This window comes from Magallana gigas, chromosome 2 (genome assembly GCF_963853765.1).
Source record: "Magallana gigas chromosome 2, xbMagGiga1.1, whole genome shotgun sequence".
Taxonomy (NCBI): domain Eukaryota; kingdom Metazoa; phylum Mollusca; class Bivalvia; order Ostreida; family Ostreidae; genus Magallana; species Magallana gigas.
In genome coordinates this window covers 27,893,667-27,910,948 of record NC_088854.1, presented here as the reverse complement: position 1 = coordinate 27,910,948, position 17,282 = coordinate 27,893,667, and the positions used below count along the sequence as shown (strand labels likewise).

The following is a 17,282-nucleotide window of genomic DNA, read 5'->3' as shown; positions in this document are numbered from 1 at the left end:
CCACACATAAGCTGCCATTTACCTGGTAATTAGAGTGACTGTCATATTTTTCAAACTAGTAATTTTTCAAAATATTAAAAAACTTGATCATATTGAAGAAAAATATCCAGTACATGTAAAAAGACTTTAAAAAAAATACTTAATATAATATTCAAAAATAAATAGACATTATTTTTTTTTCTGAACAAAAAACCACATGGTTCAGTGAAATCAAACTAACAGCTAATATATGACAAAACACCCTACATATTGTATGAAGATTTGGCACTACATCTACTTGTAATTGTTTACTAGTATCACAGCTGGCATTTCATACTGAGAATTTTCACAAAAATCATTTATTATGCATCTTTACAGTAAAACATCCGGTAAATAAAACCAATTCCAAAAGCCGTTTATAAATGTGTATAAAAAAATGAAATTATGCAGATTAACAAAAATGTACGTATGTTCATGATTTGTGTAAAATCAAATCTGAAACATACCTTGAGCCAAACGAATTATTCATATAAGTTTCTAAAGCCCAAAACAAAATAAACATAGAATGTGGCAGGCCTAGAGGCACTAGGTCTTTTATTTTCAATTTAGTACCTTGCATGTAAGAACTTCTTCATATCTACTTAATAACAAAACAGTATTCATTGGTTTCTGTTTTGATTATCCATGTAAAAACAGATTTTGAATCGAAAGTTTTGCATAAATTTTTTCTAATAAAATACATATTCATTGTACAATGAAACATAGCATGCAAGCGATATAAATTCTTAAAGCTGACCAGAAATAATTTCTATGGTAATATTAATACTTACATAAGAAATCCGTATACATGTACAAGTATAAAACCTACTTCTGGTATTTCGTTGCGATGCAATACATGTACATGTATTACAGAAGTTACCCTTGGATAATGCATTCTCTCATACTTTAAACAGACAATGGAACAGCACTAGCTGTAGGACTTAACTACTCATCTTCCACTCAGATATGGTTAAATTTGAAAGCGCAGTCTGCTAAAGCTAAATTACTTTCATCTGTAATCTTCATTGTCAGAATCTATCTTTAAAATGTTCCCATTATGTGTTTCAGTGTACACAGCATCTAAATATTGATTGTCTCCCCTTTCCCGTCTGTGGGACCCACTCTCACTAGGTGGAGCTGAGGACTTGAACCCTGACCCCTTAAGAGGCTTTAGGGGCCTTGGCTCTCCATCAGCTGACACACTCTTCTTCTTCTTTTTCCTCCTCTTTTTAGGCTTCTCATAGTCAGCTTCAATATTGTGTGAGATGGGTGGCAGATGTCTTGGTGTTCTACAAAGTTAAGGTAGATTTTCATCCACATTTTTTTACAATTGAAAACTGTTCACAAATTAAACAATATTTCTTCAAATACTTGAATCTTTTCTTATCACAAATTTGTATATTTTAATTATTAGAACTGGTTCTCTCTCTCCTCTCTCTCTCTCTCTCTCTCTCATACTATATCTGTGACTAAACAATTCTTTTCTACACATGCATAGCATGATCAGCAGGTCGACATAAGCTAGGCTAGGAGTAAGTTTTAAACGCTACTAAAAATAAAACTCACATCGTCTCTGGTAGGTCCCTGAAGTTTATGGAGTCCTCCGTATTGTATCCCAGGGCCACATCAGGTCCATACTGAACTGGATGTCGCTCCACTCGCTTTCGCCTATTGCGTCTCCTCAAGTCTTGCAAATTATAACTCACAAACTTCAAGCTGGTATCTCCATATCTGTTCACATACTTCCATGGGGTGGTGCCTTCAGGTATGACATCATTTTGACCAAAGCAAGGCACTGACAAAATAAATCATATCAAAATAGTTACTCTCAGGCCTTTCGACTTATTGCAATGTCATATTCAAATGCTAAATTAAGAAGTAATCAAATTCTCTATGACTTGGAGGATGGAATATTAAACCAAGCACAGAAATATTATTGTTCAATTTTCATATTTTCAAAACTGTTGTAGGTACTGGTACTAAATATTACACTCCAATATAACATTTGGATTGACTGACATTTGGATTGACTGATATATCCTATGTGCAACCACAAAGATTCAAGAGGCAGCACTGTTGCAAACAAATTATGCCACATACTGAAGAATTTAATTGGAACAGCAAGCAACCCATTATTATAAATGAATTGATATGACAATCCTATTTAGTATATCAATTAATTGTTTTCTATTAAGAAAAAAGATTTTTTTTATCAGAATTTCTAATAAGATACTTTGTGCTGTCTGATTATAAATAGCTACATTAAACCTACCGTTATATACACCTGCAAAATACTAAATTATGGCCAGTTTAACAACAAAAATGTAACTTAACGAGGCCGGGTCTAATTAGTTCTGCCCTAGATTTTTTAATGAAATGTTTTATCTGAATTTCTACTGATATAATTATTATTTTAAGATTAAAAAATAAGACATTTACCACACCGTTTGTTTAGGGGGTCATCTCAAAGTTTGTTAATCTTTAACATAGGACCCTATGGGATTTCGCTTGAAATGTATCAATTTTGCACATTTTTTTAAACTTCTGCCCTAGGGATTTCTTTTTCTGTTCTATATATTAAAGTTATTGCTAAAAGGCATCAAATGGTCAAATAAAAAAAACCTTTTACCTCCTGGTTTGCTCCAGGGGTCTTATCAAAGTTGATTTTTGTATGCCCAATTTCCCAGATTTGTCAGATAATGGCTATTTTTTATTTGACAAAGGCGGAAAAGGTGATATTTATAGTATTATTAAAGCCTTCAGACATATTTTAATAATAAAAAAAATATATAACATCACATATTAAGGGTCATTAATATAAAATACATGGTAACTGTCTTGAAATATATGAATTAAGCTATATTTAGGCGGGTTAAGAAAACATGACAGAGGGTTTGGCCTGCTGAACCCTCTTCACTTTTTCAACCCGAGCCCAAATATAGCTTATACTTCGAGACAGTTATGTTTTTTAACAATATAACATTAATTTTACGCATTAAACGAGCCATTTTCAACAAATTTCGCTGAATATCTGCAGATAAAACTATCACGCCATGGCGTCAAACAAGCAAAAAGATGACGTCACAATACAAATAAAACGCTGCGCGAAAGCGTGCGTACTCGTTCTGTACACGGCCTCGTTAATTTACAACAGCCTAGTAAAATCTGTTAAATGCTAATATGCTAAAGTGTTCTGTTAATATAGTAATGTCTAGGGGGTGGAAGGACTAGTGCATCAACTGTTTGCACTAACAGATCTGGCTTTAAAACCCAATGTCATATCAATTAAAGTGAACAAAAGGACTGGTCTTTTATAATAAACAATTTAGACGCCTAATTTTCAAGTCATAAATAACCTTTTAAAAAATATACAAATTTTTTATTCAACTGAAATATACGGTCATAAAATGATAGATTGCTTCAGTCTTAACTTTCAAGTTGAATTTGTTTTCCATCACTAGCCAGCACAATACAAATATGGACATAGACTCAGCAGTGTTTGAATTAGAGATTTAATTTTTTGTGTGCTTTATGTATATGGGATTCAGAGTGGTGCAAATAAATCTACATGAAAGTCTACTAAAACTTGCTTTAGAAATGATCTACCAGTACTTTCCCTATTCAGGGAATGTATAGCGTTATACACAACATGCTATGTGTCCGTCATAAAAAATGCTTGTATGAAATATAAGAAAGATTAAGGACACTAAAAAAAGACTCTTAAGACTTTATAGATTCACTAAAACACATTGGAAAAAGATCACTAATAAATAGTCAGTGGAACGAAAGTCAACAAAAAGAAGGAAATTATTCTGTTTCATTCTACATTTATCCTCTAATTGCTACCAAATTTACCTGACAATGAACATAATAATCTAGAGACTAAAATAATGAAAAGTAATCAAAATAAAAACTCAAATAAAACTCTAATGGATAAATAATGCAATCCACTCCTCAACAAGTGGACTATCTGTTGTACTTTATTAATATATGTTGCAAAAACACAGTGTTTTATTAATGTAATGTTTATCATTAATGAATTTGGATGTTCGATGACTTGGTGGTAAAGTGGTGAGAGCATTATTCCATAATGTTATGAAGTATATGATTTTCAATGTTTTAATGCAAGATGTGCTGTACAACAAATGAACACAATAGTAAATTTACTTTTGATTTTAAATCATATGTTTAAAGTTTTTTTAAAAATGAATAAAAAAATTTTAAAACTTAGTCAGTGTATGACAAGACACTGTACATTTTTGTCCATTTATTTATTTCTACTTTCTAAACAATTTTCATATATGATACCCTTTTCTTTCCAAAATAAAAGAACAAGTAAATCAACAGCAAGGATAAAGATGATGATTCTAATGACTGAGGGTTATACAATAATATTGTCACAATAGACTGGTTTGTCCACTTCTTGGAATGTCTACTTTCTTAATTGAAATTTTTCAGCATGGTATGATAAATGGATTGTTCAAATTTAAAAAAATCAAATAAAAAAATAAAACTTCTAGAAAGTTGAAAAAAGGAAAACTTTTTACCTCTCTCTTTGCAAAAGAAAAGAACTAGTAAAACAACAGCTAGGATGAAGATGATGATTCCGATGACAATGGAGATGGCTACAGCAGTGGAAAACCCTTCATCCTCCATATTGGTGCTCTTTCCTACATCTAGAAAGTTAACACTTCAAAATTACTCTCAAGTTTGGTTTACAAGCATACATAATAAAATAATTCATCAATCAAAAATAAAATAATTAAATTTTTCTTCACTTATGAAGAGTTAATTTGTTTTTTTTTAATAAATGTATTTTGTTAATTCCAAAACATGTATCAAAATACCATTTATCTTTTGAATCGACCATGAAAACTTATTTGCAAAAATTGATCCAGTAGCTTTTTAAATGAATTTTTTAAACAAGTGTTGATTTTATATTGGTACACTCACTTGGTGTTTCTGCAGTGGTTACAGCCAAGGAATATGCTGGGGGGAAAGAAAAGTGTTCATTAAACATTAAAATTAATATGTGTTTTAACTAAATAAATACATGGGTATTGTAAATGCAATTCTATCCTGCATATTACATAGAAAGAGTAATATCTTATGCTTGTATTTTCACATCAAGATCAAAACACTGAAAGTGAGTTTACAAGTGTACCTTACCCTCTTCCCCCATGTATAATTGTACACCCCCCCCCCCTTCCTCATACGTCATACAAACACAATCTCTTTTTGATATTGTATGCATAATGGGTAGCCCTGGTAGTCATGCATGCATCAACATTTCATAACGTCAATGCCAGAGTAACCTGTAATTTTATTTACTAGAGCCATCCATTCTTTGGAGATTTAACAAGATCTATTCTCCCTACAGACTCTATAGACTTATATAGCTATAATACACACAAATTGGAATACAAAACCTCCAGCTCAGAGACTAGATATGTTAAATGGAATGGGGGAGGGGGAAAATCAAGGGATTTTAAATGCATGTCATAAACTGAATTATTTTTCTCATCAAAACCCAAACCCAGAAGTCTTGAAATAAATAATCTTTAATATATAATAACACATTTGTATGTGAAAAAAGAATGTGTTTACAATTGGTATGTGTTAAATACAATAACAAATTTATAAAAATATATAAGTAAATGGTCAATTCTCAATCTAGTTCTGAGCATAATTACTGCTCTTTTATTTTAACTTGGCAACTATTTTTTGACAGAGCTTGGTGCAGTTCAAGTATCAAGTTCTTTAAATTGTCTATCAAAAAATTTATTGATTCCCTAAATAACTATCAGTTCTAAGCTTTCGATTTATGCAAATTTACGTAATATGTTATCTCGCAATTGTCAAACCTGATTTATCAACTGACAAAGTTGTAGAAAAATATGTCAAAAGTTTGATATTATACCTATAATGTCATTAAATGGATCTCATCCCTTTAAATTTTAAGAGACATCCTTTCATTCATTCCAATTCGATAGTATACTTTACAATGAACATTCTCCAAAAAAAAATCAATAAAATTTTTTATATGTTACCACCATCATATTGATATTAATCATTGCCAATAGGTAAATGTGACAGGATTCATGAAAAACATGCTGTCCAACATCCATCTCCAAGGACCACAGCACTCAATCAATATTACATTACCATGGCAATTGTGTCAACACAACCTCACGCAAAATACAGTGCTGTGTCCCGATGTCAATGTTTAATATAGACATCACCTATTTTCACTTCCTCTATGAAATATTTTGACAATCATAGAGCTTATAACATGCAGCCATTAATTATCCTAATCCCATAATGAAGATTAATATTTCATTCAGATATTTCAAAATGCAATACTAAGTATACACTTACAGTCACTGAGAATAAACCCACAGAATATTAAATGTCTCTTTTATCAATTTCACTGGCAAATTAGCAACACATATCACTGTAATGCATGCTATTTCCCTCACTATGCCAGCCTTGAGAGTTAACAATAGCACACAGGAGACCCAAACATTGCTGTTAAGCAAATCAAGCATGATTAAACATGTCAACCGGTTACACTTCATTGACCACACTACAGCTATGCTTGGATTGTTCTCGGGTAATTATTAAAGGTAATCTGTTTATTGATCATTGGCCACACTGGGAACAATTTCTGTATTGTGAGGATGTTGGTATTTCAAAGTTATTTTTGTTTAAATAAAAAAAGCTTTTGTTCATCAAGACTTATAGATTCAGCGGACTCGGCAAACTGGTTTCAAGTTTCTTTAATGTTTGTCTACAGCTCTCGATCAACTATGGTTTTAATAGATGTTGGATTTGAATTTTTTCCAATTTTAATACTTCTCATTTTTGGGGGGGGGGGGGGTTGTTGTTTTGGTTTTTTGGGGGAGGAGGTCTTCTTTGCGGATCGAATTACTTACAATATTTTTTTTTATATTGACAGTAATGATAAAGAATTTATAAAGCAAACTACCTTCATCATTAGCAAGAAAGCATGCATGTATTGATCGACTATCAAATCTCAACAATTTTTAAAACATGTTTTATTTACAAGGATTGATCAAAGTATACCATGCACTAATATGGGGGGGGGGTGGCTATATGGAGACTGTAATTAACCATCTAGCCCAAATTCTTTCAAGTATCCAATGAAAATTTCATTATATTTCATTTGTAATCCAATTGCTTCATCAAGTAGATGCATGATTGGGTCAATGGTCAGTCAGGTTGACTATTGGTTGATAGTCTGTAGTTTATCATTCAACCATTAAGTTTCAATTATATTTGCTTAAATGTCATCAGCTTGGCATTTCTTGATCAGGTAATGATCAATAAACTTGAAAAAACTTTTACTATGAAAGTGACATCTCCTAATTGCCAACTGATATTAATGTCATTACCAGCTGTGAGTTAGGCCATCCGAACAAAAAAAGATTCTAGATGTCCAGCCATTGGCTTATACATGTGTATATATGACAAAGAATTCAGAAGAAATCAGTGTCATATTAAGAGTCCTCCACACCTTTTGGAGAAGTTTCGGATACAAACAAAAAACTTCTATATTCCTTAAATATGGAATTCTAGTATGCATTTAAATTGAACTTAAGGACATGGACCTTACTTGGGGAGAAGCGGAAAGGATAGCCAATAACAGAGAAGAATGGAAATCCCTAGTCCTTGCCCTATGTGCCAACGGGTGTAACAAGGACTAGGTACATGTAGGTATGTAGTATTCAAATTGAAACTGACAAAAGAAATGGTTCAGTTTGGGGGGGGGGGGGGGGGAATCAATTTATATAAATTAATCGCTATTCACAAAAACAAAGGTCCCTGCTGTATTTGAACTTTGGATCTGCGTGTCCATGCTATATCCATTGAGATACAGAGATATACACCAATATTTGACAATATAAACACAATGGGTTGAAATCACCATGTGGTGATGTACTGTCATTAAAATCAAATAAAATCAAAAGTCACTGGGTGTCAGACTTGATTATTTCAGAGTATTGATACAGTCATTTTTCCTTTTTCGGATATAATGAATAATAACTTTATTTATACATATGCTCTAAAGTATATAATATAACTAAATTAACATAAACTGTTTGAAAATACCCAGAAAAAATAATCAGTTCAGCCAATGTAAGGTGGTTATTTTTGCTCAATCACAATGGTAGACGATTCCCACCCCCTTTTGAATTAACAAGGAATGCTTTTTGACTGTTTTAAGAGGAGTCTATTTTCAATTCAAAACTGACAATGTGACTGTTGGGGCAGAAGAAAAGGTTTTTACCCTTTAAGCATAAAAAATGATGCATATGTGAGTAAATAAAAATTTGCTTATTAAGGACTCTTTCAATATCTATGTTATTCATGGGTTTTCATAGATCATATACCAATATACATGTACATACCAACACAGGAAGACCGTTGCTTTGACCCAGTATATGCCGTGCTTTTGTCCACATTGCAAGGAGAGCAATGGAAGTTCCCAGAGTTCTCTTGGAAGTATCCCAGGGGACATTGCTGACAGAAACCAGTGGTGAGGTTGTAATAAGAGCCAGAGACACAGGATTCTATAATTAAAATCAATGCCAAAATAAGGAAATGATTTTAAAATTGTTTTAAAGAAATTAAGGATTTAAGAAAGATTTTTTCTTTTTTTCTTCTTTTTTTTTTTTTTTGGGGGGGGGGGGGGGGGGGGTCAAAACCCGGCTGGTAAATATCTTGTCATTCTTAAAATAAATCAAATGTAGCCAATATCTAAGGCAATTCTTTATTTCAAATATTTTCTAAATGGTAGCAATTAAGTCGTTAAAACTTTCCTATTTTTGAAAAATTGGTTTTGTTCTCATAAATAATTTGAGGCTCAGTAAAATTTCAGATAGCGGTACATTATATTTGAATTCATTTCATAACCTCCTTGTTCTCTCCGCTTGACTCGCCGGTAAGTTTTTGAATAAGATATTCTAATCATGAAACTTGGCAAACAGAGTTATTCCCCTTTTCAATGCAGCAGAGTTTGACCAAAGCTGTAGACACCAAGTTAGAGTGAATTTAATCTACCGGTACATGCAATTCATACCATTTTAAAATCAGTTTATTTAATTGATACAGATTAACAACAGCCATTCTACTCTTCTTTAATTTCCATACACACACACCTTTACAACTGAAGATGCTCTGCGCCCCTGGCTGATAGGTAGTGGTTGCTTGTGGGGAGGAGGGACAGGATTTACAGGAGAACTGACCCTCCCTGTCTTGGTACTGCCCCACAGGACAAAGCTGACACTGTCTAGAGGTGGTGTTATAGAAGGTACCCACACTGCAGAGCACTGGAAAAAGAACCAATTATAACTGTTAAAATTTTAAAACATGAGAGAGGGGGAAACTTTACAATTTAAAATCTAAGGTTGGATACACATTAATCAATACACAATGCCGTTATACTTCATCTTTAAAAAGATAATGTGGTAAATCTGGACTATATAAAGTATGAAAACTGTCCTACTCAAATTTTTTTGAAATGAAATAACAAATCTTGTTTATTCCTAAAGCAAAATTAGACATACCACAGAGACTTCCCACGAGCTGCTGACCTCTAGGACAGACTGACACAATACCAAACTGTATGGAAGACAAGATAGGGCTGGAAGTCTACAACAACAATAAAACAGCATAAAAATATGCACCTATCTAACAACTATAACAACAATCTGATTAAAATCAGCTGTTCTGATACGCTACTGTTTGAGAGCGGTAGCATATCAGAACAGCTGATTTTAATCAGATTGCTATAACAAAATATGAAACAGATTCACTTTCAAAATAACAGTAAACTACACTCTTTATAAATAAAACAAAATTTATTCTCACATTTTCTCTTCAGTGAACTGGATTGTTAAAGCTATACACGCTATAATTTGCGTCAATTTTGAATAAAGGGGAAAATGTATGTGTTTGATTACCAATAAAAGTTACCTTTATGCTGTTATTTATAATGCTCAATTCGATCACGTAACAAATATATCAAATATTAAACAATAAAAAATATTTATTTTCCTGCCAGGAAAGAATCCGAAAGTAATGCCTCCTTGTGAATATCAATCTATCACGTGATATCGACAGTAAATTTAGTCTATCATACCACAATTGGTGAAGGGTCAACATCTTCATAATTGTGATAGTATCACAAAGGAAAGGATATTTTCAGTAAAGCATAAATTTGTCCGATATACGAGTACAAACAAAAGAAAAAAATACAAGCCTGTGAGTAGATATGAATACTTCCTTTAAAAAAATGACGTAGACCTGTGTTTTTCCCCTATGTACTATTTATAGATCCTATAAGTGTTAATGCAGAAGTAAGGGAATCGTGAATGACAAACGTATTTTACTCATTATACATGTATGTATTTCAAATTAACTACTGTTATGCATATTAAAAATCAAGTTGGATATTTAATTAGGCAAACAATAACGACCACCTAGATCTCCGGGGACATGCGCAATGAGGTCGGTTTCGCTCTTCCTTCATCAATATTCATGAAAAGGTATATTTTCCTGGCAGGAAAATAAACAATTAAAAATCTGTATCTTTGTAACGAGATGGAATTCACCATTGTAATTTACAGATTAAGGATAACTTTTATAAGTAGACAAACACATGCGTTTTCACTGTCATTCAAAATTGACGTAAATTATAGCGTGTATAGCTTTAATAATACCAGAGACATAAGTAAAAGAGATTGGCAATTCCGCCATTAGCGTGTTTTGTTGCTGAAAAATGTTATGGGACCAACCTTACTTTGAGAACTACATATTAGTAAACTGAGATAATGATATTAAACCAAAAATATTGTTTTTATGAAAAATGTGCATTAGTTTTAGACATTTTTGAAACAAAAAATTGAAAAATAAGATTAATATATAGAAAATATATTGGCCAGCTATAAAACGTCAGCGAAATCTCAGACAACTGGTAGCCAATTGCCTCCTAAAACTCCTCTTTTAATATTGTTTATAAGACATTAACTCAACATGAAAGTATAATATTTTGAATGTTTTGGTAATAGGTTTTAGCTTTTTATATTTTGATGTAATTGTTTATTAGAAAGATCTACTGATTTAAACTGGGAATACTTTACAATAGGAACTGCGAGATTTGAATCAGTTGCCAATCTCTGTTATTTATGTCTCTGTTAAATGTGCCACTTTTTGAAATTTACAAACTTGTCAATAAACAGTACCTGAAAGTCAAAAGTGTGCTTGTCTGCTAACTCCGTCATTAGAACCTCTCTCACATGGGAAGTTTGTGACTGATCGTTTGTAAGATATTCACTACAAAGAAACATTATTGATTGACCATCAGATCTACCTAACATTTTAAGGTATGATTTGTTAAGTTATAAACTATTTCTTAATGAACCAAAAATCCAAATATTTTGCCTTTTTATATTTTAGCATTTTTTTAATATTTTTTTGTTCTTCTTCGTAAGGAGATCAATTAAGTCTAACAATGGCAATGATCCTCGAGTCCACTGAAATGTTTTTTTCCTTTGCGTTGCTTCATCTATTTACCATATGTATATACACTGGAGTCATACAGCATGTTCATTATTCAAAACTTAACATATTCCTTGACTATGAATACATTATTATTATTGCTTTCAAGTCCCCAACCTCTAGGTCTTAAAATTTATCCTAAAAATAAAATTTTGAATAAACACAGAAGAATACACTGCAAAATTTTGCAATTTTAATTTTGCAAACATTTAACAAAATGTGAAATCAAAAATAGCTTTTTTAAAAATAGAGCTTCCATGGACATAAATTGATAATAAATTGGGCTGTGTCTTCTAACCTGATGGAGGAGAAGACAGCTGTGAGGGAGGGGGCACCTGCTGGATTTGACGGACAGATGACACTGACATTGGAACATGCACTCTGACCGCACAGTCCCTGCCCCCACAGTACACTAATCGTAGAGAGGCGGGACCTAGCCAGTGATGTCACATAGTCGCGAGCCTGGTCACATGGTTCTGTCAACAATAGCTCCACCTTCATAGTCATGTCCACCAGTCTGCTTGTGAAAGCTAAAAGGTATGTAAAAAAGAAATAATATATTTTAATCACATACAATTCACAAATAATAGTTTTATTGTAACAAACAATACAAATACTCCTTCATATATTTTGCATCATATACATGTATATTCATCCTTTTTTATGACTTTCATTTTTCTTTGAAGGAGCAAATATTTCTATTATTGGTTATAACCCACTTATTTTGACTGATAGAGAATAAACAACTTCCTTATAATTAAATTACTCCAAATTTTTCGTCAAACTTTTTATTTTGGTCAACGTCGGAGTATATGACACATTTACATACCTGCACATGGGGGCAGAACAAAAGGATGAAGTCGGCTGGGTGAGTCATACAGATTGTACATCCCACAGCTGTAGTACTTGGGTCCAGGTCGGCTGATTGTGTGGTCGGACAGTGAACACATTGTAGAACACCTCTCTCCCTTACTCAGCAAGGTGCAAGATTTATCTCCCTTAAATGGAGCACTGGGGAAAATATGCCTGCATGCAGCTCCTATAATAAAAAAAGACATGGTAAAAGCTTCAATAGCCAACAGAATAAAAATGTATTTTTTTTAAGTTATCATTGCCAAAATTTCTTTCTCAAAAGAGTCACAATTTGTGAATGTCTCTTAACTATATTGGAACTATATTGAAATATGAGCTATGAAAAACCTGGAAATCTTACTGCGATTATACAGCACAAAGGAGCACACTGCAGCATTTCCACTGGCATCAAATCCAGCCGAAGAAATTTCATAGAACCCCCATGGTAACCTCTTTTCTATCATCAAGAAAACATATTTATCTAATATTTATCTATTAAAGTCTCTATATAGGTATCATTTTGATAAATCTTAAGTTGAATAAAATGAATTAAAAGTAAAATGACTAAACCTCCAGAACGTTGCGTGTATTTGACCTGTGTAGTGTTCGTATAAGCAGCTTCTATCCAGGTGGGTGGAGCCGCCCGATCAGTGACAGTCAGCTGATCATCAGGACAGTGCCTAGCAGACAGGTAGCGAGAAGCTGGAAATACAGGCACAATCTATTCACTGAAGCCAATCTTCAATCTTGTTAATTACTGTAAAAGTAAGCAAAGAGTGACAAAAAACAACATGCATACCATCAAACTCCTGGGCACAGTTATTAATCGTTCTGCAAACTGAACCAAGTAACTGGCTCTGGTAGTCCACAAACACTCGTCTATTTTCCAGAATATCTGTGATTGGCTTGTGAATCAGCTGACTGGGTACATAGCTTATGTTGTTATAGAGATTTGGTATCTCTGTCCTAAGGTCCGACTTTGTCAGATGTATTTGACTCAATCGACCAATGAAAGCATTTCCTCTGTAGATGGTGTTGCTGGATTGGTCATATCTTCCTCCAACTATCAACCAACCCCTAATAACAGAGAATGAGTACTGTAGAGTCAATTAAATTCATGGGGGCCAATTTTCGTGGATTGTGGGAATTTTTGCTTATTCATGGGGATGTAATTTCGTGGATGCGTCGGTTTTTTAGTTTCAGTAAGAAAGATGACTCTTTATTTTTGTTAAGGATGTAAATTTCAAGCAGAAAGAGAAGGAGAAACGAAAAAGACGAGCTGATGGCAAAAGAAAAGGGAAAGGGAGTCACAGAAAGAACTTACAATGGCGGAAGTTGCATTCCTGTTGCAAAATCCTCTTGCTTTGCTACAACCTGGTTATCAATGAAAAGGGTCACTACCCCCTTTGGAAAGGCAGGATCTGTAGCATCTAGAGCAGTCCAGGTCACAGCAACATGATGCCAAAGTCCATCCATTATATTCTGGTAAAGCAAGAAAGTAAAGGATGTTTCATTGATGACATTAATGCCAAAACTGTCATAGTGTCTTCAAAATTTATACCCCTCGCCCACCCCCCAAAAAAATCAAATAATAAATAATAAGTAATACAAGATTTGATACAGTTTTTTATAAATGTGGACTCTAAAAGAGATGATAGTCATATTTAAAACACTATAATGAGAGATGATGATGATATTAAAGGTATATACAGGTATACCTTAGAACCATGGGAGAGGTACACTGCAGTGGATCCAATGGTGATGGCTGTTCCACTGAACCTTATCTCCAGTAACTCCACAGGGACAGAACTTTTATCCCTACATATACAAATATCAGAAAAAAAACTCTATAGATAAGACTAAAAGGTAAAACTCTTAACTTGATACTAGTATGGTCATCTTATTTCTCATAATAAAGATCAGAATGATCACATTTTAAAAAATTCTATGTTTTTCAAGCTCAATGATTTATACAACATTTAGTGCATGTACATCAGCTCAATGCAATCTCCTTTTAACAGACTTTGTCTTCAATGATGTCTTTGTGTTACATTTAGATTTAGAGACATAAAATTGAACAAAATCTGGGGACAAAAGTATGGAAAACAAACATTCGAGGTTCCATAATATAAGAAGTCATGTGGTCATACCGGAGGGTGTACAAGGAAATGATAGGCCCAGGCCTGGCTCTGTCTGTGAATCGCAGCCAGAGGGAGACAGAGAACTGGGAGGTACCCAGAGGGAACAGAGCAGACACTGGTCTCACTTCATCTCTAGAGCTACAGGCAATGTTTGATTCAATGACCATGTCAAAGGTGTATCTTACATCTAGAAAGAAAATGTTATATTCAACAGAGATTTTTGTATTGTGGTTGTTTATCCATGACCAAATTGAACAGATGCCAAAAAAAAATCTGTAAAGAAACAATAAGAAAACCATACTTCAGCATACTACATGGACCCCTAATAATATTACATGTGAGCTTTCCATAATTTGGATAAATAATACAACATAAAGAAAGATTTCACGCAACTATGACTTGAAGTTACTGTCCCCAACCTTTGTCACAAAATTCTCCGATCTTGCCCTCTAGACACACACAGGAGAAAGAGTTGACACCGTCCACACACTGGGAGTTGGCTGGACAGATCGCTGAGACACACTCATCAATGTCCGCCTCACACTGGGACCCTGTGTACCCTGAAGTAGATGGGTACGTACATGATGTTACAGTAGATTACAATAGCTAAACTACATGTACTACATGTATTTGATTCTTTCTTCCCCTGCAGTCTCAATTTTAAAATTCAAACACACAAAACTACTATTCTTTAACATTTTCTAATGAAAGAGCTCAATTTAAAGCAAAGAAACGTTGTTGCAAACTTGTGCATACTTTGCAAAACTTAATTCTATTTAAGATAATCTGATATTTATTAAAAGTTACCATATTACACAATTCTCATTTCTTTGACAGTGGTTAAGAGTTACCTGGAACACAGGTGCATTGGACTGTTCCATTGGAAATCTGACAGGACCCTCCATTTTGACAGGTAGTATTTTCACAGGATTTCAGAGGAATATGGCAACCAGATCCAGCAAAACCTTTGATTTTGCATACAACAAAAAAATTGAAGCATAAGTGTCTCACCTACAGCAAATATCTAACACCTCAAATTCACATCTAGTTATATTAAATCATACATGTAGGTACAGACAGGGGATAAAGATCTGTAATTCATTCAATTGAATGTTAACCTTTTAGTTACTTTCTAACAGAATGGCAAAGCTTTATTATGCAAGATTTATTATGACCTATTACCTTGTGGACATTGACACTGAGTAGCCCCATTGGTCACAGAGCAGTTGCTTCCTGGACCTACACAGGGATTGGCTAATCTACAGAGGTCATAGGTCATCTCACAGTTGTCTCCAAGGTTACCACTTCTGCATCTAAAATGTTCAAAAAGGTAAGATTCCTGGTACACACATCCTAAGATAGGTTGAATTACTCTTCAGGTAAACAATTTATGGGACTTTAAATAATTACATTGCTAAATAACTTACAAACAAATATGCTGATCTATGGTGTTGACACACTGTCCCCCATTCTGACAAGGTGAGGACGAGCACTTGTCCACTGCACGTTCACACCTGTCTCCTTCCCAGCCCGACTTACAAGTACAGGTAAATGAGTTACCTGAGGGCTGACAGGTGCCCCCATGAAGGCATGGAAAACTCTGGCAATCAACATCTCCTAACTACAGAAAATTAAACAAATGTCAATGTATTGACATCCAACAGATAAAAAAAATTTAAAGAAATGCTCTCTCTCTCTCTCTCTCTCTCTCTCTCTCTCTCTCTCTCAGACTTACATCACAGTTCTTCCCTCTGTATCCTGCATGGCACTGACAGTAGTAGTCATTCAACAGATCCACACACCGATCAGAATGACTGACATTACAAGGATTGGGGGAACAGTCATCTTTAATGTCCTCACAATTCATACCTATGATTAAATCAAAAGATAATACAGTGACAGCTTTTCTGGCCAAAAGATAAATCTTTTGTTTCTCAGGCCAATATTTTCTGTTAAAATAATAATTCAGTGGGCCAGTATTTTTTTAATGCAATACATGTATATATTTTAAAAGAGAAAAATTTCAATTGTAAATTTTGACTTTAAGATAAAATTAACAATAAATGTGGCAGCTTTGATTGAATGTGAATGTGTAAGAGTAACTGCACATAAATTTTCTTCAGCTTATTCACTACTAAATTATTTAAATGCAAAGAAAGGACAAGAATTCTGCACCTCCAGTTCCAGGTACAGGACAGTTACACTGGTAGTTGTTGAGCTGATTCAGACACTGGCCTCCATTCAGACAAGGACTACTGGCACATTCATTGATGTCAAACTGACATGTTGGTCCTCCGTAACCAGGGAGACAAGCACAGATGTAGCCGCCATACTGAGGAACACATTGGCCGCCATTATCACACAGATTAGTGGAGCAGTAGTTGACAAACTCACACCGAGTCTCATCTGGTTAAAACATTGATATGTCATAACTAGAGTGCAGTTTTATCTTGAATCATATTGGATAAACAGATAATTTAACTTAAGTCAAAATTGCTATAATTTCAAGTTTTAAATTGTAGCTGGCACTCAAACAGACTGTATCTAATAAGTTTAAGAAGGTCTTCTAAAACAAACATATTGTATCATCTCCATGCTTTATATGACTTTAAAAATATCTAACTTAAATACATTGACAAGATGACTTACTAAGCCTGAATCTCAATATACTGACAAGATGACTTACTG

General features: G+C 33.7%; 1 protein-coding gene across 1 annotated transcript; it reads right to left on the bottom strand.

Moving 5' to 3' along the window:
* Positions 1-710: 710 nt before the first annotated feature.
* LOC136271443 (uncharacterized) lies at positions 711-17,173 on the bottom strand. The gene is made up of 24 exons (XM_066071489.1): positions 17,134-17,173; positions 16,770-17,000; positions 16,330-16,463; positions 16,022-16,215; positions 15,777-15,907; positions 15,446-15,559; positions 15,014-15,154; positions 14,604-14,781; positions 14,172-14,271; positions 13,778-13,935; positions 13,253-13,530; positions 13,024-13,155; positions 12,815-12,910; positions 12,431-12,640; positions 11,900-12,131; positions 11,286-11,376; positions 9,609-9,693; positions 9,201-9,371; positions 8,451-8,612; positions 4,972-5,007; positions 4,566-4,694; positions 3,874-3,900; positions 1,585-1,813; positions 711-1,307 (listed from the first exon to the last, which is right to left on the bottom strand). Exons 1-24 carry the CDS (start codon positions 17,171-17,173, stop codon positions 1,028-1,030), a joined length of 3,579 nt encoding a protein of 1,192 aa, XP_065927561.1. The 3' UTR covers positions 711-1,027.
* Positions 17,174-17,282: the final 109 nt, after the last annotated feature.

What these genes read in the sequence shown, in the direction of transcription:
- LOC136271443 (XM_066071489.1), bottom strand. Translation starts at nt 17,173, where the DNA reads ATGTTTGTTTTAGAAGACCTTCTTAAACTTATTAGATACA. An exon ending in TCTTAAACTTATTAGATACA is followed by an intron (nt 17,001 to 17,133) that starts GTCTGTTTGAGT and finishes TGTTTTAACCAG; the next exon opens with ATGAGACTCGGTGTGAGTTT. An exon ending in AACCACTGCAGAAACACCAA is followed by an intron (nt 4,695 to 4,971) that starts GTGAGTGTACCA and finishes TTAACTTTCTAG; the next exon opens with ATGTAGGAAAGAGCACCAAT.